Source organism: Nannobrachium achirus (genome assembly GCF_963921795.1).
Source record: "Nannobrachium achirus genome assembly, chromosome: 4".
Lineage (NCBI taxonomy): Eukaryota > Metazoa > Chordata > Actinopteri > Myctophiformes > Myctophidae > Nannobrachium > Nannobrachium achirus.
Window position 1 is genome coordinate 32,155,203 of NC_137813.1, and position 26,618 is coordinate 32,181,820.

Consider the following 26,618-nt stretch of genomic DNA (forward strand, 5'->3'; position numbering starts at 1 on the left):
ACATGTCAACAGGGACTGCTGTCCCAGACTGAGTGTCTGTTTATGCCATCGGTCCCTAGCCAATCAGGGAGAGGGGCAAAGGGTGACGTGATAACATTGAGGCATATATAAGGGCCACGAGAGGGGCCGTCTATGCCCGCTTGAGCCTTTACCTCCGGGTTTGGTCATCAACTTTAAAATTCACAGATGGATAAATTGCAACTGTCAGATGTGCAAATCGGTGTTATTAGGAATGATGTCAATGGTTTGTGTTGTGTGACGTCAGACCAGAGCTCTGGTCCACCTGAATAAGATGTGACACAGTTTATAAACGTCACATTTAGTCTGAGTACGACTGTGAGAGACCTTTACCGAGAGTGTACTGAGAGTCAGAGAGTCAGCGACATATAGAGACATAGACAACGAGATTGACAGAACGTTTCCAACCCTCAAGAGACAAAGAAACGCCTTCCAATTTACAGTCCAAGCCACAACATCCTCTGCCATCCAATGATGAGCAATGGACAACTGCCCTCATCTTGTCCGGCAATCACCAGCTGTGTAACCAGCCAGCAACAAGGAGACACAGACAAACCGAGATCTTGCGAGGACTTCAGCGCAGCCAGGAGAATTGAAACATTTGATGACTCACAAAGGAAAGAAAACCTCCTATGTGATGAGAGTTTCATTGAGGTATCGACAAAGCATGTCCAGCATGTCCACACCAAAGAAAAACCTTTCCAGTGTAAACACTGTGACAAGGGTTTCAGTGTGTTAAGTAAGCTGAAGACACATCAGCGTATCCACACTGGAGAAAAACCCTTTGTCTGTAAACAGTGTGACAAGGGTTTCAGTCAGTTGAGTGATCTGAAGAAGCACCAGCGTATCCACACTGGAGAAAAACCCTTTGTGTGTAAACAGTGTGACAAGGGTTTCAGTCAGTTGAGTGATCTGAAGAATCACCAGCGTGTCCACACTGGTGAAAAACCCTTTGTCTGTAAACAGTGTGACAAGGGTTTCAGTAAGTTAGATCACCTGAAGACACACCAGCGTATCCACACTGGAGAAAAACCCTTTGTGTGTAAACAGTGTGACAAGGGTTTCAGTCAGTTAGGTAGTCTGAAGAATCACCAGCGTGTCCACAGTGGAGAAAAGCCCTTTGTGTGTAAACAGTGTCACAAGGGTTTCAGTGATTTAGGTAATCTGAAGAACCACCAGCGTATCCACACTGGAGAAAAACCCTTTGTGTGTAAACAGTGTCACAAGGGTTTCAGTCATTCATATGGCCTGAAGACACACCAGCGTGTCCATACCAGAGAAAAACCCTTTGTGTGTAAACAGTGTGACAAGAGTTTCAGTGCGTTAGGGACTCTGAAGAAGCACCAGCGTATCCACACTGGAGAAAGACCCTTTGTGTGTAAACAGTGTGACAAGGGTTTCAGAAGGTTAGATCACCTGAAGACACATCAGTGTGTCCATACTGGAGAGAAAACCCTTCATCTGTAGACAGTGTAACAAGGGTTTCAGTGAGTTAGGTTCTCTGAAGAAGCACCAGTGTCTCCACACACCACATAAGAGCTTCAATCAGCTCTCATTTATTCTGATGACTAACCATCATCTCCACACCTCACCCAATGAGTTGTCCACCAGATGGCGCTGACCACTGAAGCCATGCTTAACCCTTTCAGTGCCACCTTTTCACCACTAGAGGGCGCCCAATGGACATAGAATCCACCATAGACAAGCGCTGTATATGCACAAGCCGTGCGCAGCCATGACATGCCTGAACACTTTCCTTTGTGCATGAACAGGGACAGGATGAAGTTAGCTTGAAGTTAGCTATTGGCTACCAAGCATTTTAGAAGCCCTATTTTCGGCGATTTAGCCATGATTAAACCTTGCACACCTCATGGATATGCATGGAACAGAGAAAATGAGCTCTAAAGATCCTGGATTGCATTGGAGTGGATGGTAAATATCGGTGGCGCGACGCTCTCGTGGGCCGTGTAAACAGATGAACTTAAAAAGCCGAACTAGTTCGGGATCGGCACCCTGATAAGGTCCAAATAAAGCCGAACTAGTTCGGGATTAGCACAATAAGAGTTAAGTGGAATGAAACGCGATGATCCATGCGACTCGCCTTATGCACAACTATAGTCTCTATATAAATTAGGGAAACTCTACGTCCGCTTGTGTGTCTGCACTGACGTCCACCAATGGGAAAACCCATTGTCTATGGAGGGTGACGTCATCCAATGTTGAAAAAAGGAGAGTGACGTCATCCAATGGGAAAACCCTTGAAAAAAGGAGATTGACGTCATCCAATGGGAAAACCGGCAGCCAATCAGAGAGGGGTAAAGGGTGACGTCATAATAACGAGGCATATATAAGAAACAACAACAGAAGAGTCAATATATGGTTGCTATGGAAACCGAGAATGGGCTTCCATCTGCAGGCCCTGCAGAACCCGTGCCCCCCAGGCTAGAACAACAGACGCCACGGAAGCTAAAACAAATGAGATCAAGGCGGATGGAGGAGATTCCAAAAGAAGTGGTGAACGGTCAGGGATTCCGAAACAGACAATAGTTGCGTTTCCATAAAGCTCATTCGAATTAGGAAGCAAATTATCATTAACTCAGCGGGTGCCCACGAGGTGTCTACAAGCCAATCTCTTTGATGTCTCTGGAGGCCCACGACGCGTTGACGTGTTTACTGTATTTACAGTATTAACTTTAAATCTCACCGTTAGGTTGGGGCTGCGCCTGGATGTAGCCCATTAGCCTATAGTCGCTTCGAGTCGACGCTGAGAGCATCGCGCGGCCGTTTTTCTCCGTATACTCCAATGCATTTCCCCATCTTTAACGCCCTTTATCTCTGATGTTTGTTTTATGGCTAAAACTGTGGCGTGGTGCGGCAAAATGTCCAAATTTTGATCGGCAATGAACAGCTATGATCAACACTGGCCCATACAGTAAGTTACACAATAACATCCTGTCTGCGCTCATGTGACCAAGTGACGTCATGACGCATGCATTGACGCAGCAGGGCCGGATTCAATACAATGGTGGTGGACCTGGGCAGCAAGAGGGGATAAATGGGGCAATCAAGGGGCACCCGATGTGTTAACTCATTGAGTGCCAATCCCGAACTAGTTCGGCTTTATTAGCGTATTGCAGAGTGCCGATCCCGAACTAGTTCGGCTTTAAAAAAAAAAAAAAAAAAAGAAATTTGAAAAACATTTTTTTGAATTTTTTTTTTTTTTTTTTTGGACCCCATCAAATCTAGTGAACATGATTTCAATCGCGATTTTGCATGTTCCACCCCCATACAACCCCATCTAACATACAGGGCAGCCATGTTTGTTTACATAACATGTAAAACATAATGGCGATTATCTCAAGAATGCCTGAACGGATTTCCAATCGGATTTTTTTGTTTGAAAGCTGTGAACAAACTGCACAAATCCACTCCAATGCAATCCAGGATTGCATTGGATTTTTTTAGAGCTCATTCTTCTCTGTTTTTTTCCCATGCATGAGGTGTGCAAGGTTTAATCATGGCTAAGTTGACGAAAATAAGGCTTCTAAAATGCTTGGTAGCCAATAGCTAACTTCAAGCTAACTTCATCCTCTTCCTGTACATGCACAAAGGAAAGTGTTCAGGCAAGTCATGGCTGCAGGGCTTCTGCATATACCAGCATATCTCTATGGGATTTTCTATGGCCACTGGGCGCCCTCTAGTGGTGACTAGGGTGGCACTCAAAGAGTTAAGTTGAAAAAAGAAAATGCGCATTTTGCCTTTTTCCATTCACTGATAAAATGCGATTCTTGGAAGATGGTTCATGAAATAAGCAGTCGGACAAGCGCTATTTTTCCAGTCAAGTGAGACACATTATTGAACATGCACCCCCTAACCCTAACCCAGGGCTCTTCTTATAGATTTCATAAGAGAGAGAGAGAGAGAAGACACTCCACTCCACAACCCCACTACAAACAGCATTGAGCACGATAACAGCTGATAGAGTACAAGCTCATTACAGCTTGTTGTGGATGCGATGTGAGCTTGGAGGTCTGCTGTTCTCTGTGCATGCGACACCGTCGCGGAACGGAGAATAATAATGACGAATAGTTTTACTTTTGAGCACTTTGAACGTGTTGGTAAACTTGGTACAACCAAGAGGTGGCCGACCCCCACCAGCCCTTCCCGCAAGTTCAATGCATTTTAATTCAAAACATAATTCGCTTTAGTGTTTCCATTCACTATTGCGCATTACGTTTTTTCGATAAAGCCTCAAAATCCACCTCCTCCAAGCGCATAAATGTTTTTGCGAATAATGAAAGTTTATTCAAATTTTGAAGTGTTTCCATAAAAAGATTTATGCGCAAAAGCCTTATTGTGCAAAAAAACGGCTTTATGGAAACGCAACTATTGATCAACCATCCCTATCTCCCAAGGTTGGAATGTCAACAAACATGAGAGAGACGCCTAATGAGGAAGATTCTTCTTTTTCAATGTCTCCTAGAGATGTTCCACAAAAAGATCATTGTAACAGGGGTAAAGGGGGAACAAATCTCTAGTATTTAATAAATACTCTTTTTTGCTGTTTTAAATCAAAAGTGATTTAAACCGGTACACTATATTGTGTATCATTATTTTATGCTTTAACTATTGAAAATCGCACCCGTGCGAAGTGAGCGGTGCAAACTAATTCCTGCGCGAATCAGTGTTGATAGGCATGCATGGCAATATTGTTTTTGTTGTGTATGATGTCAGTCTAGAGGTCTGCTCAGACTATATAAGTCTTTATCGTCATTTCTCATCAGTTAGTTGACCAAGCTACGGATTGTAACTTGTAAGAGTGTCGTAGTGTAATGATAGGTGACCTTATTTACCTCCAGAGAGGCCTCCAGAGAGGCGAGAAGAGGCCAGAAGATGAATATTTTAGTTTTTCAAAGTCTGTTCATTTGTATTTTAAACTTGTATTAGCTGCCTATCATTTATAACCTGTAAGATTTTCCACAGTCTGTCTAAAAGTGTGGTTATTTTATCGCTTATAAGTGATATTCATCTAATACAATTTTGAAATTCAAGGTTAGCACCGCTCAATAATTTTTTATGAGGTATTTTACGCGGCCTAAACGCGTTATGGCGTATTTTACGCGGCCTAAACGCGTTATGACGTATTTTACGCGGCCTAAACGCGTTCTAAATCAGGGTTAACCAATCGGGTGCCTCTGTGACTATGACATCATGGACAGATCAACAGAATCGAAGTGTTTCATTGGTCTAGCGAACTCATGTCATCATCATTTGTGACATCATAGTTTTGGTAAAAAAGCGGTCTATAGGAGCGGTTAGCACCGCTCAAAAATAGCAGATATACAAGCTCACAGTGCCGCGCTGCGAGCTTGTAGATCTGCTATTTTTGAAAAATCGTGAAAATTAAAATTTTGACCCGAGTGTCTTTTGAATCCTTCTAAGATTTTTTGAAAAAATCTATGTTTCTATGTCAGCAATCTGGCCAGCCATCGTCAAAGAAAAGGTCCTTTTCACTTAAATGGAGCTCATTGCGACCGTAGGTCGCATTTACTACCAAAACCTCCACCGGCTGTCCGTCTGTCTGTCTGTGAGTCAGTCACACTTTTGCCCTGCTCATATCTCCACAACCGTTGCCCCCATCCATGCCAAATTTTGCACACACACTCCTTACCTGCCAAACTACAACCTCCAAGGACCCCCGGAGCTCCAGGGACCCCCAGGTCCCTGGGGGACCCCCAGGTGTAAAAGAATGTCCGTCCGTGAGGCACACGTCACACTTTTGCCCTGCTCTTATCTCCACAACCGTTGCCCCCATCCATGCCACATTTTGCACACACACTCCTTACCTGCCAAACTACAACCTCCAAGGACCCCCGGAGCTTCAGGGACCCCCAGGTCCCTGGGGGACCCCCAGGTGTAAAAAATGACCAAATGTGCAAAAATGACCAAATGACCACCCCAACAGGGCTGCTCACGGGGAATTCCTGAGGACCACCCACTCCTGCTGCTCCAGAACGGATGCAAAAGTGGTGACGCCCCCAGTGGAGGACCCCCTCCACTGCAGCTCACATAAAATGCTGTAACTCAGCCTAGGAGCGTCCGGGAGAGCCGGGGCCGGTACCTATTCGTCCGCCAAGGCAACGCGGAGACCCCACCCCTCATTTCTCACATGGCCCTCTTCTAGCGCCACCTTCAGGCCGATTTTTAAAACACATTTTTGCCCACTGCTCCTACAGTTTTGGCCCTAAAATCACGCAAATTGCTACACAGTATGTCTACACTCATCCCATCAACATGAATCTGTCCCATATAGCGCCACCTTCAGGCCGATTTTTAAAAACACATTTTTGGACACTGCTCCTACAGATTTTGCCCTAAAATCACGAAAATCACTACACAGTATGTCTACACTCATGTCATCAACATGGATCAGGAAGATTTTGGAAAAACACATTTTTGCCCTATTTGTGAAGATAAGTGACCTACTGATAGAATAGAAATGTATGATATGTTTTTGTTGTAAACATGTAGCATTTTGTTTAATGTCAAAGTCTCTATAATGCCTTATTACGACATAGCATCACCTTCTGTGAGTCACTGTCCAATGCATATTTACTCTCGGCCAGCTGTGGGTCTGGCAGCCTATAGGTGTCGTGAGGTTGCACCTACAGTGTATATTGGAAAGAGCTCAGACCAATCAGTCCTTTTGATGTAAACTTCTCTTGATCTATTGTAACTCTTCCTGACTTTGTTCAAAGGGGTGTCCTGTATCTCACTTTGCTGTCTGTCTGTCTGTATATGCCATGATTTGTTTATTGGGCATGTATTTAAGCCATGTATTCTTGTAGTTAGGAAACAGTTACTTGCCTGTCGCACCGTGGAGGGGACATGGCTCTGCTTATGGGCTCTCTGTGCTGTGACTATCTGTACAGACTTTTGCTATGATGGACGCTGTTCTTGGAATACTCTGTTACTGCCTTCTAGAAATAAACGCTGGGACATCTACTCATCACCGTTCTGGAATCATATTCTTTTAGTTATATTTAGAGATTTAGAGTGAATTTCTTACTTAACACCTACGGTCGCTTATCTCCCGATTAGGGAGTCTTACTGGTTTAGTCTGCTCTTGAGAGACTACTATGTCAGTGGTTCTCAAACCTTTTCCTGTGAAGGACCCCAAAAATGATATTTATTTGGCCACGGACCCCCATCTCAAAATATTTAGTTCCAGGGACCACCCAGAAGCTAAATTTGAGTTACAAACGTTCGCTTTAAAAATACATATAATTCAAAGATTTGCACACACTTTCACAACTTTTTCAAAAATAGCAGATCTACAAGCTCGCAGCGCGGCACTCGGTGCCGCGCTGTGAGCTTGTATATCTGCTATTTTTCACAGGTTAAAGCATTCAATAATTCTAGGCCTAAATGGGTTAATCTATTCCCTTTTTGAGTTGGGACAGTACCCATTGCCCAGCTGATTTGTGACGCCCTCCGTCCTGACTCTCGTCACAGGGCCGTCTGCTGTCGCTGCTGGACGACAACACCATCCACCTGTGGGAGCTGGTGGGCGGGGCTCCCAGAGAGGTGGGTGGAGTCAAGAGAGAGGGCGTGGTGTGCCTCCAGGAGGTATGTGACTACACCCTTCCGGGGAGGCCGGGCATAGAGAGCTGCAGGTATGTGAGTCCGTCTGTTGCTCTCTCACTCTCTCTACCTCCTAGAGGTCGCTCCCTCTGTTTACTCCTGTCACGCTGTTCTCTGTGTCTTTTCCGCTGTGGTGGAGGAAGTACTCAGATTTGTTATTTTAGTTTAGAAAGTAACAATGCCACAGTGTAGAAACATTTAAAGGCCTGTATTTAAAATCCTACTTGAGTAAAAGAACAAAAGTATTGGCATCAAAATATACTTGCAGTACAAAAGTATAAATACTGAAAATAGCAGATCTACAAGCTTGTTTATTGATTGATTGACGCATTTATTAGAAGATTGCATAGGAAAAGGTACAGTTTCATGACAGTACAGTTCACTGGTACAAGGTCAACTGAAAGGAGATCCAAGAAAGCCTTTCGGCTTATTTACATAGGAAACCTTTTTGTATCTCATAACATTGAATGACAGACAGATAGAACACAGTGCAGTAGTAGATATAATCAGAAAAACAGTTTTAAACAAAAAACAACAATGCAAAATAAAAGGTATTTACAAAGAAGGTTCGGGGGGAGGTTAGGTTAGGCTAGGTTTATTGTTACCAGTTTCGAGTGGCAGTCACCTGTAGGTGGTTTTTCTGAGCGGTTTTAAAGGAAGTTAGGGATTTGCAGATTTTGCACTCCTTTAAGGCCTTCGGTAGGGCGTTCCACATTTGTGAGCTTGTAGATTGGCCATTTTTGAATTTTTTGGTAATAACAATCAATCTACGAAGTAACTAGGGTTAATCGGTCAAATAATTAAATTAAAGTAAAAAAGTACAATACAATAGTTGCCTCTGAGATGTAGTGGAGAAGAAGTATATAAACTAAAGTGTACTCTAGTAAAGTAAAAGTACCTCAAAACTGTACTTAAGTACAGTACTATGGTAAATGTACTTGGCTACTTTCCACCACTGCCTTTCCTCTGCCCATGGGAGAACTACAGGCAGCCACCCACCTCATTGTGACCTTGTCACTCACTCTCTTTCTCCTACCTGTCTGTATGTGCGGCCATGTGTCAGGTGTCCTTTCACTGGATCAGTGTGAGTAGTAGTAGACATCCAACGCTGCACACTCCTGCTATTCCCACGTCTCAGTCTAACTCCATCATCCATTAAGCCTGCGTAAAGCGCAGTTCACTCTAAGCACGATAACTATGACGACAACTATAAATATGACATTTTAAAAACTGTTATGACTGAAGTGGGTGGCAGAGTCCACACCGACACCTACCTATTCATGACAATGATAGTGTTTGGATACAAAATCGTTAGGATCACTTTCAGAACGACCTTTTATGAATGATAGAAACATTGCTTGCTCAAAATTCAAAATCCCTCAAAAGGACATCTGGACGCAGTCAGTGTCATTCACCTTGGGACATTAATGGGGATGAAGAGACGATTAGTAGCTAACACTAGCTGATAGGCTAGCTGGTCTTAACTCAGGTACAACCAACTCGCCTCCTTATAGCTCATAATTAGAGTCAGATATTGCTGGTGTCGGGCAGGATTCTTGTTGCCGGCTCCCCGAGTGAATGGGTGCTCACTGCTCATAGTTTTTATAGGATGGGTAAATGCAGAGCATGAATACATACATACATTGGGATAGTTGGGATTACTCTATTCTATTCCGTCTCAAAATTGTATATATTTTTGTAAGTTAATGCCCATAGGCCTACAGGTTTCACACAAAAGTAGTGAAAAAAGCAGATTTACGAGCGACGTTGTGAGCTTGTAAATCTGTGATTTTCACTATTTAAAATGTTCTTAAAATGATGATAAAAAAGAAACGGCTTTTAAGATGCGCCCGACAGCAATGATATCCTTTCAGCACCACAGAGACGGCGATCTCCCTCTCTCTATTTCTTGCCCTCTGGTGTGGGCTCTGACACAGATCACACAGCTAGACTGCTTGGTGGTAGCACAGGACACATCGTTCATCGGTGTAGCCGCTCACATAATTATCCTTATAGTTACAGCTATCGTGCTTGGGATGAACTGCCCTTTATACTTGTTTGCGCGTCTGTGTCACGCCCCGAAAATAGCAGATGTACAAGCTCACAGCGCGACAAAGAATGACACGTTGTGAGCTTATAGATGTTATTTTGTTGTGTGACACTGGTGCACAGCACAGCCATGTATATCACCTTTTGCAGCTACACTACATTGACATTCACAATATATTGTGATCTGGTTTGCTGAATACTACGAATGATTTATGAATTAACCATACCATCTGGACACACCATCTTCTATACAAATGTATTCTTTTAGTACTGTTTTTACTTCTTCATCACCTGATTTTATTTTGTGGACCTGGTCGACAAACTGGTCAGGAACAACACATTGGGCTCTTATGCCTAAATGTTTTACTTTTTTGAAAAACATTTTTAAATGGTAAAAATATCCAGTCTACATTGACGGGTTGTGAACTTGCAGACTATTTTCACAATTTTATGTTTTAAACGTTTTTTTTTTTTTGTTCAAGGCGTGGAGCAAGGTAGGGGCCCTTGTGTACACACAAAATATGGAGTGTTAATTTAACTGTGGATCTATGAGGATCACTCTGGGTTGTACTCTGTATTATAGTGATGCAATGGTCAGCTCTGGAGTCACCTGGACATCATGGTAGAAGCTGTTGTCACCCTGACCGCAATCTGCTCTGCTGTTTCTAGGCAAGGCTGGTGGGCACTGCACCCGAACAGCTGTTGTTCTGAAAAAAAGAGCCTAGACCAGTAGGCCAGCGAGCGCCCCTCTGGTTATGTACTTTTCAATGTGCTAGCTGACTAGACATTGGTAATATACTTTTCAATGTGCTATGCTAGCTGGCTAGACATTGGTTACCATAACATTGTTAACCCAACACATTCTAGAGCAGTCGTCATTTGGCACTTTCTGGAGCCTTTCATGGAGCCTGTGGATCACCAGTCAACCTGTGCATCATAGAAAGCTTTCCCAAACGCCCTCGTTTTGATCATAAGAGAGGAAAACTGCAGCCTTCGGGGATGCAAAAATTTGCAGCTGAGTTTTTTTTCCTTCTTTGGTGTTCAACAAATTGCACAGCCCTACTTTTGATTTCCCTTAACCTATATACGCTCTTCCCCTCTCCGTTAGAACTGTCATTCAGCAAATATCACCTTTCAGTTTTCCTTCGCTCCATCTTAATCTCTTTCTCATCAGCTCTTCTCCCCCGCAGAGAAATTACATGTCTGTGTCATTAGCTCTGCCACAATTACTACATAATCGCCTATCGCAATTATTTGATATAATCATAATTCCTTTTGCATAATCGTCAGAATCTTTTCATCTGTTGAAAAATGTTCATACATACATGGAAATAGCAGATCTACACAAGAATGCGTCACAGTGATCTTGTGTAGATTGTCTATTTTCTCAATTTAAAACCGTATTCAAAGTATGAAATGATTAAATATGGCCTGTTTTGGCTGCGGTACGTTATTTATTTTGATTCGATTTTAATTAGATTTTTGGCTGTATGTAAATCTATTTATTTATTTATTTATTTATTCCTATGTTCAATGCATTGATGGTGTGCATTCCATCTGCATCTCTTCATGAGTCCATGGGTATCTCTTCATCGTATTTCTCTCCTCCCTCTGCAGTGCTACCCGGGTGACTGTGCTCCTCCTCCCAAGGTCATGTGACCTGCTCTGCGTTGGAACAGAGGGAGGGGGCGTGTACTTCCTGGATCTGCCCCACCTCTCTCTGAGGGACCACCAATCACTGCTCCAGGACCAGGTCATGCAGAGGTGAGAAGCGTGTGTGTGTGCACACGCATGCACGTGTGTATGTGTGTGTGTGTGTGTGTGTGTGTGTTCTTAGAGTCTTGAACATTAACACTAATAACTCCATACTCATGAACCTTGAATCAATAATTCATTAATGCACCCGAGCAGCTGCAAGCAAATGCTTTCTCAGCGCTGAGAACTTTGTCGGTAAAGCAGTCATCCAATTCATTCCCTATGGAAGTCACATGTTTTGAAGAGGCAAGCTTGCTCTGTGGCTTAAGGACAGCCTTAAGGAAAACTTAGAGCTTGCCTCTTCAAAACATGTGACTTCCAGGTATTGCTTTACCCCCTGCCTCCCCCAGGTAACGCATAAAGCATGTGTCTTAATGTGGGCCTGGCCTGAGAGACACAAATGGAAGGATCTATGTACTCACAGAGGCGTGATTATGGATCCAACTGGGAAAGATGGATAACCATGCCCCGGACTCATTTTTGAAGCTTGTGATTGGCTGAACCGGACGTAGGGAGCGCTCCGTTGTAGTCACTTGGACCGCGCGAGGTGCACCAAAACCCAATTATCATGGCGTTTATCGTGCGCTTGCCCAGGCCTTACGGCCTGGGCATAAATATAACGATTGCATTCACCACGGCTTCGTAACTTGCGCGGCGCTCCACCGGCCGCGCGGCCCTGGCCCGCTCTTCGCGGCCACTCGCGCCTGCGGCGCTCGGGGGCGAAGAGCAGGACCAAGGTCCGCTGGCCTTCGCGCCGCTTGCAATGTCGTGGACAATAACTGAAAACGAGCGCTCTTTGCCGTTTCCATCCATCTTTCCCAGTTGGATCCATAATCACGCCTCACAGAGTTATAGGGGTCCTTGATTTGAGAACCACTGTCCTACAATGATCTCTAGAATCTGTTGCGGTGAATAGAGTCAGACTGTTGATTTTGGAACGCCCCATAATCAGGATGGTGTTGATAGCAACAGACTCTAGAATGATATGGTGGCTCAGGGGTAGAGTTGCTTTCTTAGAACACGGAGGGTTCCCGAAGGTTTCCCAGTTCGATCCTGGGCTCCCCCAGAGTTGGTGTTGAAGAGTCCTTGAGCAAGACTCTGAACCCCTAGTTGCTTCCGGTGAGCAGGTTGGTGCCTTGCATGGTTTCCTCCGCCATCGGCGTGTGAATGTGTGTGTGTGTGTGAATGGGTGAATGTAATGCACTCTGTAAAGCTCCTTGGATAAAGGCGTTATATAAATGCACTTTTTGCGTTCGTCAGGGCTGGACTGTTGGTTCTTGAATGCAACACATCATGGTTTCTGCAGATAAAAACATGCTGAATAGTGTGTAGTCTGTGTTTTCCGCATGCAGTGAAATATTCAGCACTGGTCTCAGCCTAGTGAGCACTGAGCATACATCCTGCAGTGAGAGCGTACAAATGTACCCATAAGGGTCCATTTGGTTATATTTTGTACAATATCTGAGTCAAATGAACACTGAGGATCTTTACAGAGTAATGGTCTCTTTTTGGATTCACTACATAAGCCACTTAGTGTGATTGTGTATCGCTGCATGCCTGTGAGCCATGGGATTGGAGACGTTATGAAAAGAGGCACTTTAACCCTCTAAGGCCCACGGTTGTAATATTACAACGTTTGTATTTTATCCAAAAAAAGGTTTAAATCATTTTATTTTAGCTCCCCCTACCACCTAAACACCACCATTGGATTCTATTGTTTAGTATTACAATGCCATTGGCCACAATATTTGCATATAAATACCCCCCACAGGGGCTGACATTCACACCCGCCACACCCGCTGAAATTCCAGAGTTTTGACGAACAACATCTCACTTTTTCATGGAAGCTATACCTCACAAAAACATAAGTAAAATGCCTGTACTATTTTTTTTGGTGATCATTAGAATGTCTAGAACATGTACATATGTTATTATTGTGAAAAATATCCCCCATATGTAAATTAGAGCATGATTTATGATTTTCGATTTATGGCTATAAAATCTTACAAAAACATTTTTTTGAAAAAAACATTACATTTTCCTCTTAATAGGACTCCTACAACACCATCTGATTTTTTTCAATTTTTTATTTCAAGTATTTCTTAATGCGGGCCTTAGAGGGTTAATGGCCTCTCACTCTCTCTTTCTCTCTCTTGTTCACTCTCTCACTTTTTTTCTTTATAAACACTCTTTCTCGCCTCTACCTCCCTCTATGTGTAACTTTTAAACATAAAATACACTCCCGTTCTCCTCCACTCACACCTCCCAACTGTACATGTAGCTGTGTGCGAGTGTGCAACCTGTACGCACACACGCTCGTGCGCACACACACACACACACACACACACACACACACACACACACACACACACACACACACACACACACACACACCAAAATGAAAAAGAAAATATGCACCATGGATTAGCAACAAAAAGAAATACACACCATATGGATTAGCAACAAGCGCAACAAACTGTACAGTCAGGCACACATGCACAACAAAATGTATACAGGCCAGGCACACATACACAACTAGAAAGATACAATTCTGGGAAATTGCAAATGTAGTTGCCCTGACACGAGTCACAAGGAATCTGCAGGGAAATGTATTCTGATATATGGCTATGTCTTTATCTGTCAGTCCTTGTCCCTATTTGAGCAATGCTAACCATTCTGTCCCTGTCCCTTTTCTGCCCATATATAAAGATCCTTGATGTCATCAATATTAAACCCATATCTTGGAATGCCCATATATGGACATACTGTGTCAATCTCATGTGGTCTATGACTTCAGACATCTATCATATCAGTCATCTCCATATTTGGGAAAAGTTACATTTTTGCATTTTCGCCATCTGTCTTGACCATCTGTCTTGGCCATTCTGTAGTTCTCCTAACAGGGCATCGTCTGGGATACAATCCCTTTTATGCCCATATATGGAGATCCCTAACAGAATCCCTTTTATGCCCATATATGGAGATCCCTAACAGAATCCCTTTTATGCTCATATATGGAGATCCCTGCTCTGAGTATCTGACATCACTGTGATGTCACCTGTTTATGCCCATATATGGAGATCCCTGCTCTGAGTATCTGACATGACTGTGATGTCACAGTGATGTGTCAGGGGAACCACAGTGTCAGGTGTTACTTGTCTGTCCGGACGGACGACCAGACAGACGTGTCTGTCTGTCTGGTCAAGCTGTGACGGTTATTTATTTATTTATTTGAAATTTCAATAGAGGATCAACCATTGAGTTGCAGCAACTCGTTTTCGAGGGTGTCCTCATGGTTCTCATGGTAAACTGCGACCTACAGTCGCAATTAGTCTGTCGCATGTACACGCATGTACACGCATGTACACACATGTACGTACACACACACACACACACACAGTAGTTGATTCAGGGTAGTGAGATTCAGGGACAACAAGAACATTCAGGTCCGAAAAAAGTGAATCAAGGCAGAGGTCCAATGGAAGTGGAGTGTTATAATTCCAGTTGAATTCTCAAATACAGCTGAATAAAATAACTGTCCCTGACATGACAGTGAGTCAGCCTGAGTCACATGGTGACTCAAACCTTTTTCATGAACTCTTGGTCATTGTAGAAATTTAGTGAATTATTAGTTTAAATACACAAAGGATTGTTTGTGATGGCGTCGAAAATCCTGTTTAATTTATACTTATTTTAATTTAACCTTTTATTAATCCAGGATAGATACAAATCATTTTTTGAGGGAGATGTAGCCAAGACAGGCAGCAACATGATTAAAAACACAGTTACAAACAGAAAAAACTAAGGAAGACAATAAAACGTATAATATACTTAGTTGACCGGGGTCCCCCAGGGCTCTATTTGTGGTTCATTCTTTTCTTCCTCTACACCAAATCTGTTTGCCGAATATAGCACGTTATACAAGCTTGTAGCTCGATCTTGGAAGACCTGCTATTTTCGTTGAATGTTTTCCTCAGAATAGGGACGCTACGGTTCATGTGGTTAAAATAAATCACATTTCTTAAGATACATTTAAAAATCACACCTGTGTGTGTGTGTGTGTGTGTGTGTGTGTGTGTGTGTGTGTGTGTGTGTGTGTGTGTGTGTGTGTGTGTGTGTGTGTGTGTGTGTGTGTGGATCATGTGTACCGATTTTTGTGACATTTGAAGAAAATATGTAGGAAAAGGAGCAAAAAGTGTGTTTTGGAGAAAATTCAAGATGGCGGAAAATCTATCATGGCGCAAATGGGCGTGGCCTATATGGGGAGATGCGTCATGACCCAAGGAATCCAGGGAAAAAAGATTTTTAATTTTCCGACCTACGGTTCAAGAGTTACAGGCCAAAACGTAAAGTGGGGTGTTATGGCGCCACCATGCGGCCAAATGACACAAATATTTTTTATTTAATCCTTGAAATCATTATGAACCTCCTCTCCAAGTCTTGAAACTCTAGCCCCTATGGTTTGCGAGAGACAAATAATTGAATGTGAGTTTTTGCGATTCCCATTATAAGTCAATGGGGAAAATTAATTCACTAATAAATTAATATCAATTAAACTAGTGAACCTTTCTCTTAGCAAGTTACTAGCCCACGATTCCCGAGTAAGCCGGTCGATTTGACATATGGCGCGAGTGTGTGGTGGCAAAACTGTGGGACTAGTAGCGTGCCGAAGTTTAGGAAGTTCAGGCTACATACAGACACACACACAGACAGACAGACACACAGACAGACCCACACGGCCACGTATAGGGAGCCTGTGCTTCACACAGCTCCAAAAACATTGTCATGTTCATTCTGCAAGTCATTCTGTAACGCATTTCAAAGCCACGGGTGCCGCAAGCACCCGTGGCAAACAGAAAGCATCTGTCCATGTTTACAGAAATGTTGGATATGTTCTGTCAACAGCTTATGCAGTAATCCATTCATGATTTATAAAGAAAATAATGACTTTCCGTTAGTCTTAGATTTCACCAAGCACAGAAAATTTGGGTTTATGGTTTGGGTTTGTTGCGTTCATTCAATTAGCTGTTCATGAAATGCATACTGTCTACAACGTCCAGCAATGTGTTATGCAACAAGTATATAGTATGACAGCCACATATTTATGTAATATGTGGCTGTCCTACTATATACTTGTTCTTTTCACTGTCTTTCTTAAGTTTCTCTCCATACAGTTACCGTACATTCCTTCCATACCATAGAAGACTCCTATGTTGGAAACATGTGGCGGACATATGTTGCAGGACAAGTGTATGTGTTTATCTCACTGCGTTCCTCGTCGTGCTGTACTGTTTGTACACTGACAAACAGTGTGCTGTTCTGCTGTAACACAGCCTCATTCTGACTGAGTGGCCAAACCCCTCATTACACAGCCTTGTTTATGGAAGTGGGCGGAATTGAAGCCTAACAAGAGCCCTGATAAGGCTGTGCGTGTGTGAGTGCGCGTGTGTGTGTGTGCGTGCGCGTGTGTGCGCGTGTGTGTGTGTGTGCGTGTGCGAGAGCGCTGTGTGTGGAGATGGGAAAGAAGATGTTGGACAGTGCGGCTTTGTGCCGGCTGCCAAAACCTGGTGTTCCGGTTCAGGGAAGTGTTTAGTCAAATCTCTCCACACACATGCACGCATGCGCATACACACGCATACAAGCTCGTCGGGTTCTGCAGCAGGATGCTGGATTCCCTAAAAATACTCGTGGACAGAGAGGGAGACAATGGAATGTTTTGTTGGGTTTCTGCCTGTCTGCTTCCGGAGAGGATCCTCAGTCAGCCCTCCCCAACCAGTCAGAGGTGTGTGTGTGTGTGTGTGTGTGTGTGTGTGTGTGTGTGTGTGCGTGTGTGCGCGCATGTGCGCGGGTTTGTGTGGCAGGCAGGCTATCTCTCCAGGGTCGGTTCTGCCTCATCCGCAGGCAAGTGCCCAGAGAGTTCACCCATCGACCCCCACCTCCACTCACTTTCTCTTTCTCAGATAGTTCTGCCCTCCATCCTCTCCCTGCTTTATCACTCTGTTGTCATCATTCTGCATCGCTCTCTCTCTCCACGGCCCCGCTGGGACCAGTCCTCTGTCATCTCAATGCGGTGTCTGATCTCTCTGCTCTCTAGTGCTGCTGTTGAAGAGCGAATGCACACTGAAGTGTTCATTTCATTCTGAAACGAACAGTCGAACGCATAAACTGTTCCGTCTCTCTGACTTAAATAAACACAGGATTTTGCTGTGTAGTTGGGACATCTTCCCTGCAGCACAACTCCTGGCTTAATTTGTTGTTGTTGTTGTTGTTTAGATCAGTGGTTCTCAACCTGTGGGGGGCCCCACATTATTTTGGGGGGTCCCCTGATGATTAACAGTTACAACATTGTTACAAACATTGTTTTCTCACTCAACAGTAAACAATCCAACGTAACATTTTAAGTGTATAGAGGGTATATGCCTGTTTCTAAAGAGACAATTTAAGGACTTTTAATGACAAATGAAACAATGGCCGAATAGTCGAATATTAGAGGCAGAAATTGTGAAAATAGCCGATCTATATGCTGTTGCGAGGCGTGGTGAGCATGTAGATCTACTATTTTCACAATAAAACCGTGTTACAGTATACAACATGTAATGCCTCAACTCTTAGTGCTCGTCAGGGTGGGGGGGGGGTCCCCAGTTAAAATATGGTTATTTTGGGGGTCGTGGCCTGAAAAGATTGAGTACCACTGGTTTAGATGAGGTTCCTGTGCCAGGGCTAGAGTCTTTAGACTTATGAATGGATGAAAGGATGAATTCTTGGCTTGGGTTTTCAGAGAGCTATTTCCTTAACGTTTGAACCTCATTAGCTCTCTGCTTTCCAATCCCTATGTTCTACTTACAAAATAGCTGCTCATTAAACACGGCATTCCTCAGTTATTTTCGCCTCCAACGTCTCCGTGTCTCTAATGAGGAACTGGAGAAACTAAGAGATGCAATCCCTCGTTGTATGAGGACACAGAGTCAAATAAGGCAATGGGTCAGGACCCAGGCATTGGGTCCTGAGGCTTGCCCACCTGCCCTTGGCAGGTAAATAAAACTTTCGGGCAAGTGAAGTTTGCTTTCAGGTTGCCCGACCGGGCAAGTGCCCACAACCGTCTATAAACACAACACTTAATCTTTCTAAACACCTAAATGTGGACAGAGCTGTCTTCTGGTCTGTGAAATGTAAAATAAGAACACTGTTTACCTACAATGTGCTCTTCACTGTTGCTACACTTAAAAATATAAAATAACAAGTGTGAACCCATATCCATTTTTATCGCACAACCCCAGAAAAAAAAAAGATATGCGTTATCTAAGTAGAACATGACCTGTACTTGCCCGATGGGCAAGTGCCTCTGTGAGCTTAGTGTCAACCCCTGGGACCCATTTGTTGGTCTGTACAAAAGAAGCCCAGAGATGGAATGGTGGTTTTTGGTTTTGGTATTTCTTATTATTATATATATATTTTTTTAAATGTTTAAATGTTTAGGTTGTTGCATAATAGTATTGTGTTTTTTTTTTTAGCTTGCCAGAGGACTACAGGTGTGGGAAGTCTTTGGGCCCAGTGGAATCTCTTCAGGAACACCCCCAGCTGCCTGGGAAGATTCTGATTGGCTACAACCGAGGCCTGGTGGTCCTATGGGATCTGAACGCTCGACATCCAGACCATCTTTTCCTGGGCAAACAGGTATCTGCTCAAAGAACAACATTTTGCGCATGTTGATCAGACTGCTCATTCTGTTGACAGTGCATGTTGGCCAACCTTTGTGTTGACTGATTTTATGTTGTTTATTCATTTGCTTATTTGATAGGGGAAGAGCACATTAATGAACATCCATAATTATATAAGTAAACATGCCGGGGTTAGTCAGAAGATGGGTCTTTAAAACGGTATATGTAGAGAACTCCCTTATTGCAAGTGGTAGGCTATTTTGTAGGCACATTGATCTTACTGTGTTATATTTGAGCATCCCTTGGTGCTGGTTGAACTGTCCTAGAACTTTGTTGCATTGTGTTGGAATGCTGCCATATCTCTTTCCTTTGCTACAGTACATTGCCTTGAATGCATTGCACTGAAGCAGGTCAGAGTAATGTTAGAGAAATAGCCTGATAGGCATGATGGAAGGTGCCTCATGAATACTGTATTTCTAAAAGCAATAAGGTATTCATAATGGAGGAGATGAAAGGCTTAGCATATACAGTAGGCATGAGATCAAACGTTATTGGTGTGTGTGTGTGGGTGTGGGTGTGTCCGTGCGCGCGTCCGTGCGTGTGTGTGCCCACGTACATACAGTACATACCGTATGGGGAGACATAGCTGTTTGTATCCGTAAATGTCTTTGAACCTTGCAGACCGATACAATATTTGAATTGTGTGCGTGTCAATCTGCAGCAGCTGGAGAGCCTGGTGTGGGAACGCACTGGAAACTCCTTCGTCAGTTCCCATAGTGACGGGGGATATTCTGTCTGGCCTGTAACCAGCGGCAACCCCTATATTCACCAGCCAGTGTCCTCTACTATACCTTATGGTGAGACGTCAACACACACACACACACACACACACACACACACACACACACACACACACACACACACACACACACACACACACACCTCTACCGTATATACCTGATCAGTTAAGAATGTATCAAATAGTTTTTTATCATAATTGTTTATCACAGGTCCATTCCCCTGCAAGGCCATTAACAAGATCCTGTGGAGGACCACACAGTCAGGGTGAGTGGCATTTTGTCACAATGAGGAATTAATTAAAAGTAATGATATTGGGTTCCTTTTCCCATGGTTTAATTCAAAGCAAAAATGGAAAAAGAAAATTGTGTTACTTATGCTCTTTTCTAATTGCTAACCCAACAGGGCACTTTTCATTCTATGACCCATTAGGACAACAATAAAAAACCTATGCGTGATTGCAGCTCTCTCCTTTTCCATTTCATTGTGTTAGAATGGAGAGCCCTTGTGTTGCTTTTATTTTTTCTGTCTTGCCTTGGCTTAAGCCTGATTTTTTACTAAATTGGACGCCAGTGTCGCCCACAAAAACAGCCGCATTGCACCGCAACCAATAAGTATGAATCGGGCTTAAAGCTATACTGTGTAAGTTGCTCAACTAGTGGTCAGTAGCGGTATTGCTTTTTTCGGCCGTTTTTCGGCCGGAGTCGTCGCGGACCACCGCCGCGGACCACCGGAGCGGCGCCAGCAAACCACCGCGACCGATAGTAATCCGTGGAGGGGTAGAACGCATGGTAGAACGTAATTTTCTGGCCAGGATTTGTGGATTAAGAGGTTAAAATCCTTCACCATGGTAAACACTGTAGCCAAGCGGAGGCGCTTCCTGGAGACCAGAGCAGATAAGCTGTGATTGGCCGGTAGTGTACCATGTGTGCATGATCGGCGATGTGATTGGGCAACGTATACACAACGTATACAGATGATGCAGATTACGTCATTTTGGCGCGAAATCCCGCCCCTGTCACTGCTAAGAAGAAAACATATAAAGAGAAGGCTTCAGAAGCTGAAAATAACGGAGTGGGTGTTCTAAAACTTTAGCGATTTAACAGTTAGGACAATTTTAAGATTTGTTTTATAAAAAAAGTTACATGGTACAACTTTAATTCCAACAAAATCAACTATTGTTCTCCATCCCATTCACTCCTCTCTCCTACAGTTCTCCAGTGTTGTTGTACAGTGGAGGGATGCCCAGAGCCAGTTATGGAGACCGCCACTGTCTGTCCATCCAGAAGGACAAAGAGCACGTCACTTTAGACTTCACATCCAGAGTCATTGACTTCTTCACTGTCCACAATGTGGAGCAGGAGAAAGGTGAGGGGCTTTATACAGTGCCTGCTGTTGCCAGGGTTATTGCACGACAAGGTGTTGCATTGTGACATTTTGATCAGCGTGTTCAGATTTCAGACGTTCAGTCTATCGCCCTCTCTCCCTCTCTTTCTTTTTCGCTAATCAAGCTTGGATCTGACGTCACACACATCAGAAACCATTGCTTAACAATAGCCGATGTGCGCAAATCTGCATTTTAGGCAATGGTTAACGGCAGCGCAAATATCCGTTCATTCCGTTGTTGGGCAAAAGCTTCTGTTATGTGTGATGTCAGACCAGAGCTCGATCAGCGAGGGAGAGAGAGGTAGAGCTTGATCTGTGCAAGAGTGGCAAAGGGAGGGAGGGAGGGAGAGATGGAGGGACGTGTTATCAGCTGTTTTTATTTCAGAGGATCTTCCATACCACAACAGACACTTGAACAGTTTAATTTTAAGGTTTACAGAGCCTCTATCCTGCCTCTTTTCTTTGACAGAGTTTGATGACCCCTCGGCCGTGGTGGTTTTGTTAGAGGAGGAGTTGGTTGTCATTGACCTCCTGACCTCTGGGTGGCCCTCTCAGCCCACACCTTACCTGGCTCCTCTGCACTCGTCTGCCATCACGTGCTCCTGTCACGTCTCCGGTGTTCCTCCCAAACTCTGGGAGAGGCTGGTCAACGCAGGCAAGGCCCAGCAAGGACAGCAGCGTGCACACAGGGTGAGGCACAGGTCCTACAGTATAGCCTTTGTGTTTGGTGTGTTGCCCCATTGGTAAGGTATCTGTCAAGAGTACGCTGCATGGGTTTACTTTGAAACTGGGAGGGGGACTTTAATTTAAGAGGGAGCCGCAGTCCTTGCCTGTATGTTTGACACATGTTAAGGTTTTTTTCATATGGGAAGTGACTGACACTTAGTAATACATCATCAATGAGAGACGAGCGTGCAGGTAGGGAGGGGAGGGCGTTTGTGCTCGTCCCACACACATGCCTGCTCACTGCTAAAGTTTGAATGCGTTTTCTACGCAGAACTGCGTCCATTCACAAGAGGAGCGTAGTGTGACCCCTTAGATCCAAGCCATTGTGCAGAGTGTAAAGACCTTAAACGAACACTGAAGATTTTATTATATGCATTAATCCTGCGAGAATAGGGATGCTAGGGTTCAAGTGATCAACGCTTTTGATTATTTATATATGTTTTCTTTTTACTGCTGTAATATATGTACTTATTTTCTGCATTTGTCAGTAAAGATTGATGTTAGAATAAAGAAGGCAGTCTCTGGTTAGACTGAAAACCATCCTGAGGAAGCTCGTTGTGACCGAAATGTTGATTTGCTTTTAATCAATTCAATGCAGAGGTAACCAGTGTGTGCGGGGAAAATTAATTATTTGATGAAAAAGAAAAAGAATTCCCTGCACCACAGGGAGAAAAGGCTATTTAGTGTGTTCAACTTATCTTTAGACGAACAAATCTTCCACATTATGTGGTAATGTGGAACACGCACGCACGCACACACGCACGCACACACACACACACACACACACACACACACACACACACACACACACACACACACACACACACACACACACACACACACAATTTGGATTGCAGCATTATCTGGGTTCCTATAAAAAAAAACACTACTGTATAGAGTTGGTGTACAGTCCTCCTGCATCAGCAAAGCTCCTGGAAGTACCAGGCTTGTAGCAGTAGCAGGCCATTGTTGAGTGTATATATACTAGTAGGTCAACAGTCTATCTAGATTTGATAAAACATAGCTTTTAACTGTTGGTGTGGCATTGGGGAGGTTAATTATGAGGGTAGTCTATCGTTAAAGTCGTACCGCGGCTTAAAGGCTAGAGACTGTGTCTGTCATCAGGAAAGTCAATTGCCATTTGAGTGTTGGTCTGCTGGCCGAAGCATGTTAGCTTAAAGAGCAGGTGGAGGTGGTTAAAAGGCTTTGCAGCGGCTTGGCTGCCTGTATCAGCTGTTTGATTCAGGACAGATTGCACACGCACGCTTGTGCGCAACAGAGTTCATAAGTTCACAAGTTCATATCATTCCTGCCTGTTTGTGTGTGGCCAAGCTTCTGAGGTTGGCATCAGAACTGTGTTCACATTTGTGCCAGGAGGACTAGTGAACTTTTGAGTTGGGGTAAAGAAGAGGAGAAGGGAAAACTAAATCAATGTTATCCTGCCATGGCCTTACATCTGTGTATGCTGTTCAGAGTCAGGATAAAGAATGCCTTCCTAATGATTGTCTTTTGTTGCTGCAGAGCTGGCCTATATGTGGAGGGAAAAACCAGGCACCTCCACCCAAACACCAGGAGCTCCTCCTCACTGGGTATGTACACATACACACACACACAACACACACACACACACACACACAACACACACACACACACACACACACACACACACACACACACACACACACACACACACACACACACACACACACACACACACACACACACACACACACACAGACACACACACTGCTGTGCAGCTCTGACCTGGATTAGAATTCATCTGAAGAACCTGAACTGCTTATACTTGGTTGTGAGCTTGTAGATCGGCTATATGCTGTGTGCACGACACTGATGTGCAACCAAGAATTAATCACCCTTAAAGGACAGCTTGTCAAAGTTGTCAACTAAAACGGTCAACTGTTCTAGTGTGATTTGTAACCGTTGCTCTGGGAAATGACATCAGAGAAAAAGCTGTATTATGGGATTCTTTTAGCTGTTATTTGATAGTTACAGTGTAAAGACAACAGAAAACACGGAAAGAGAGTAGGGGACTGTGAAGTGGCAAAAAGGCCTTCGGGTTGGGAATCGAACCAGGGGATTCGCTGTCATGTGTTAGAGGACTGTTTCCCAAAGCGGGACCCATTTATGGGTCGCAGACACATTTTAATGTTTTTAATAATTCTTTTTCAAAAAACAAATCAAAAACATTCCCAAAAACGCTTGCTTCTGCTGTTTTCACTAGTTTGGGTCCCGGGCAAACGTCTAATTTCTCTTTTGGGTCATGAGCTACCGCTGTGTTAGAGGTACGCGCCCTAGCCATCACTATGGTTAGGGCCATTCATTTAATCAAGATTAATTTTAATTATCAGCTGAGGTTGTTCTCAATGTCCTTTGAGCCCACCCCTCCCTATTAATGCACAACAGCTGAACGTTGACATGTCTGCATGCTCTCTCCGCAGCCATGAGGACGGTACAGTGCGTTTCTGGGACGCGTCGGGCGTCGCCCTGACTCCGCTGTACAAGCTCAGCACGGCCAGCGTTTTTCATACAGACTGTGACCCTAACGACGACCCTCAGGACCCTAGCGATGACCCCGATGCGCAGCAGGAGGAGGAATGGCCACCCTTCAGGAAGGTGAGAATCGAGAGTGTGTGTGAGAAAAGAGGGGAGAGAAAGAGGGAGCAAGAAAGAGAGAGTTGAATCTTTCCTCTTGAGATCAGTCTTGGGTTCTCGTTTTACAGGCACTGGGAATGAAAACAGTCTGTTTTACACACACACACACACACACACACACACACACACACACACACACACACACACACACACACACAGAGTCACCCCTGCAACACTACATCTGTGGCCTAATTTCCCTCTCTGATAGTTTTCATGTGTTTGGTGTGTAGACAGACCCACCCCATTGTTTCCCCTGACTCTGAACTAAACCACAGTCTGATTCAGTTTTAATGGCCGCGTCCTGCTCCGAATAACATTCAAATAAACTGATTCAGCACCAAGGCACACGGTAGATCTCAGCATCGTCGGATCCCATGAGATGTGGCGAGGTTTTGTAGCTCTTTCGTACTGGCAGGAAATCAAGATTGGTCATGTGGATTTTCCCTGGTTGAATATTTCAACAAACCAATACAGTGTTAAAGGGTTTGAGCTTGGTCACAAATGGCGCCTGTAGATGAATGTAAACAAACAAACTGAACAGCTAATTTTGTTCCTAAACACAGTATCCATTTGACTGGATTGACCCTATTCTTTACCCAACTGCATGAAGATGACCGTATCCATATGACAGAGATGAGGTACTGTAGCTGTGTGTCATTGTATTAGCCTAGTTCAAACTCGCAGCATAACAGGATTGTGTATTTAAATGAACTGTCACATAATTTGCATATTAGCATTTAACCACTTAAGCCCCTTAATGTATATATACTAGGTTGACCCGGACTGGACTTGACCCCCTCTCTTTTCTCTCTATAGCAAATTCTTTTGTAAAAAATAGACACATTATGAACTTGGTGATCTGCCATTTTGGCAGAATGTTTGCCTCTTTCTGCCAAATCCTTAAGTTTGCCTATTATCATTACATATGTACGGACAGTACGGTATTCATTTATTTTTGGGAAATTTAAAAAAGATTGAACAGAAAAAGGAAAATCTCTCTGAGCTCATAATGCATTGCAATACAAGACAAGACAAGACAAGACAAGACAAGACAAGACAGACGATGATGTGGTAGATTGGCTAGTTTCGCTATTTGTTGTCAGACAAAGTATATAGGGCTTAACTCCTATGCAGGCACCTTTTTTAGGTCCTGTGTTTACACTCCTTTCACAATATCTTCATCTAACATTCTCCTCTTTTTCACCCCATTCTTGTACTTCTTTACTGTCCGCGCCGCTCCTCTTCTGCATTGTCCTCTACCTTCCTCCCCGGTCCTGTAACCCATGGTAACAGAGCTGCATGCTCTGGAATGTAACCCTCATATGGGATGAAGAGCCTTTCCCTGTTTTCCTCAGTAATGAAAACCAGATCCCTCACTCTGTGTGTGTGTGTGTGTGTGTGTGTGTGTGTGTGTGTGTGTGTGTGTGTGTGTGTGTGTGTGTGTGTGTGTGTGTGTGTGTGAACCACCTCTCCTACTCCTTGTTTTGCCAAGACACAACTCTCTCATGAGAGAGGATACTGTTGGAATTCCTACTGTGTGTGATTTAGTGTCTTATGCACATACGTGTTGTTTTTTTATGTTTGTGTGTGGCGGTGGTAGAAGGGGATTGTCCAGGAATTCAGCAGAAAAGTCGTTCTCAAACCTCCCCTGTAACTCTTGGAGTGTGTACAAATGTAAATGTGCACACTATCAGAGTTACAGACCTAACTGTATATGGGTCCATTTGGACCCCCCCCCCCCTACTTTGGGGCCTTTTCCACCAAAAGAACCTTGGTTCAAGAACCAGTGCCGTTCAACTTTCTTGGAACCTTGGTTCGTTCTTGCGAACCGGCCGCGAAACGGCTTGCGTTTCCACCAGATTGAACCAGAGGAACCAAGGATTTTGTGGTTCCCGTTCCGAACCAACTTTT

General features: G+C 43.9%; 1 protein-coding gene across 2 annotated transcripts in view; it reads left to right on the forward strand.

Moving 5' to 3' along the window:
* Positions 1 to 26,618, forward strand: part of llgl1 (LLGL scribble cell polarity complex component 1) — a 70,154-nt gene that overhangs the window by 28,330 nt on the left and 15,206 nt on the right. For both annotated transcript variants that reach the window (XM_080724500.1, XM_080724501.1), the window contains 9 exons: positions 7,534 to 7,694; positions 11,329 to 11,475; positions 18,978 to 19,140; positions 19,846 to 19,981; positions 20,135 to 20,189; positions 21,136 to 21,290; positions 21,778 to 21,998; positions 23,556 to 23,623; positions 24,494 to 24,668. In XM_080724500.1, the coding sequence (XP_080580626.1) occupies positions 7,534 to 7,694; positions 11,329 to 11,475; positions 18,978 to 19,140; positions 19,846 to 19,981; positions 20,135 to 20,189; positions 21,136 to 21,290; positions 21,778 to 21,998; positions 23,556 to 23,623; positions 24,494 to 24,668 (1,281 nt within the window). The remainder of the gene's footprint in view (positions 1 to 7,533; positions 7,695 to 11,328; positions 11,476 to 18,977; positions 19,141 to 19,845; positions 19,982 to 20,134; positions 20,190 to 21,135; positions 21,291 to 21,777; positions 21,999 to 23,555; positions 23,624 to 24,493; positions 24,669 to 26,618) is intronic.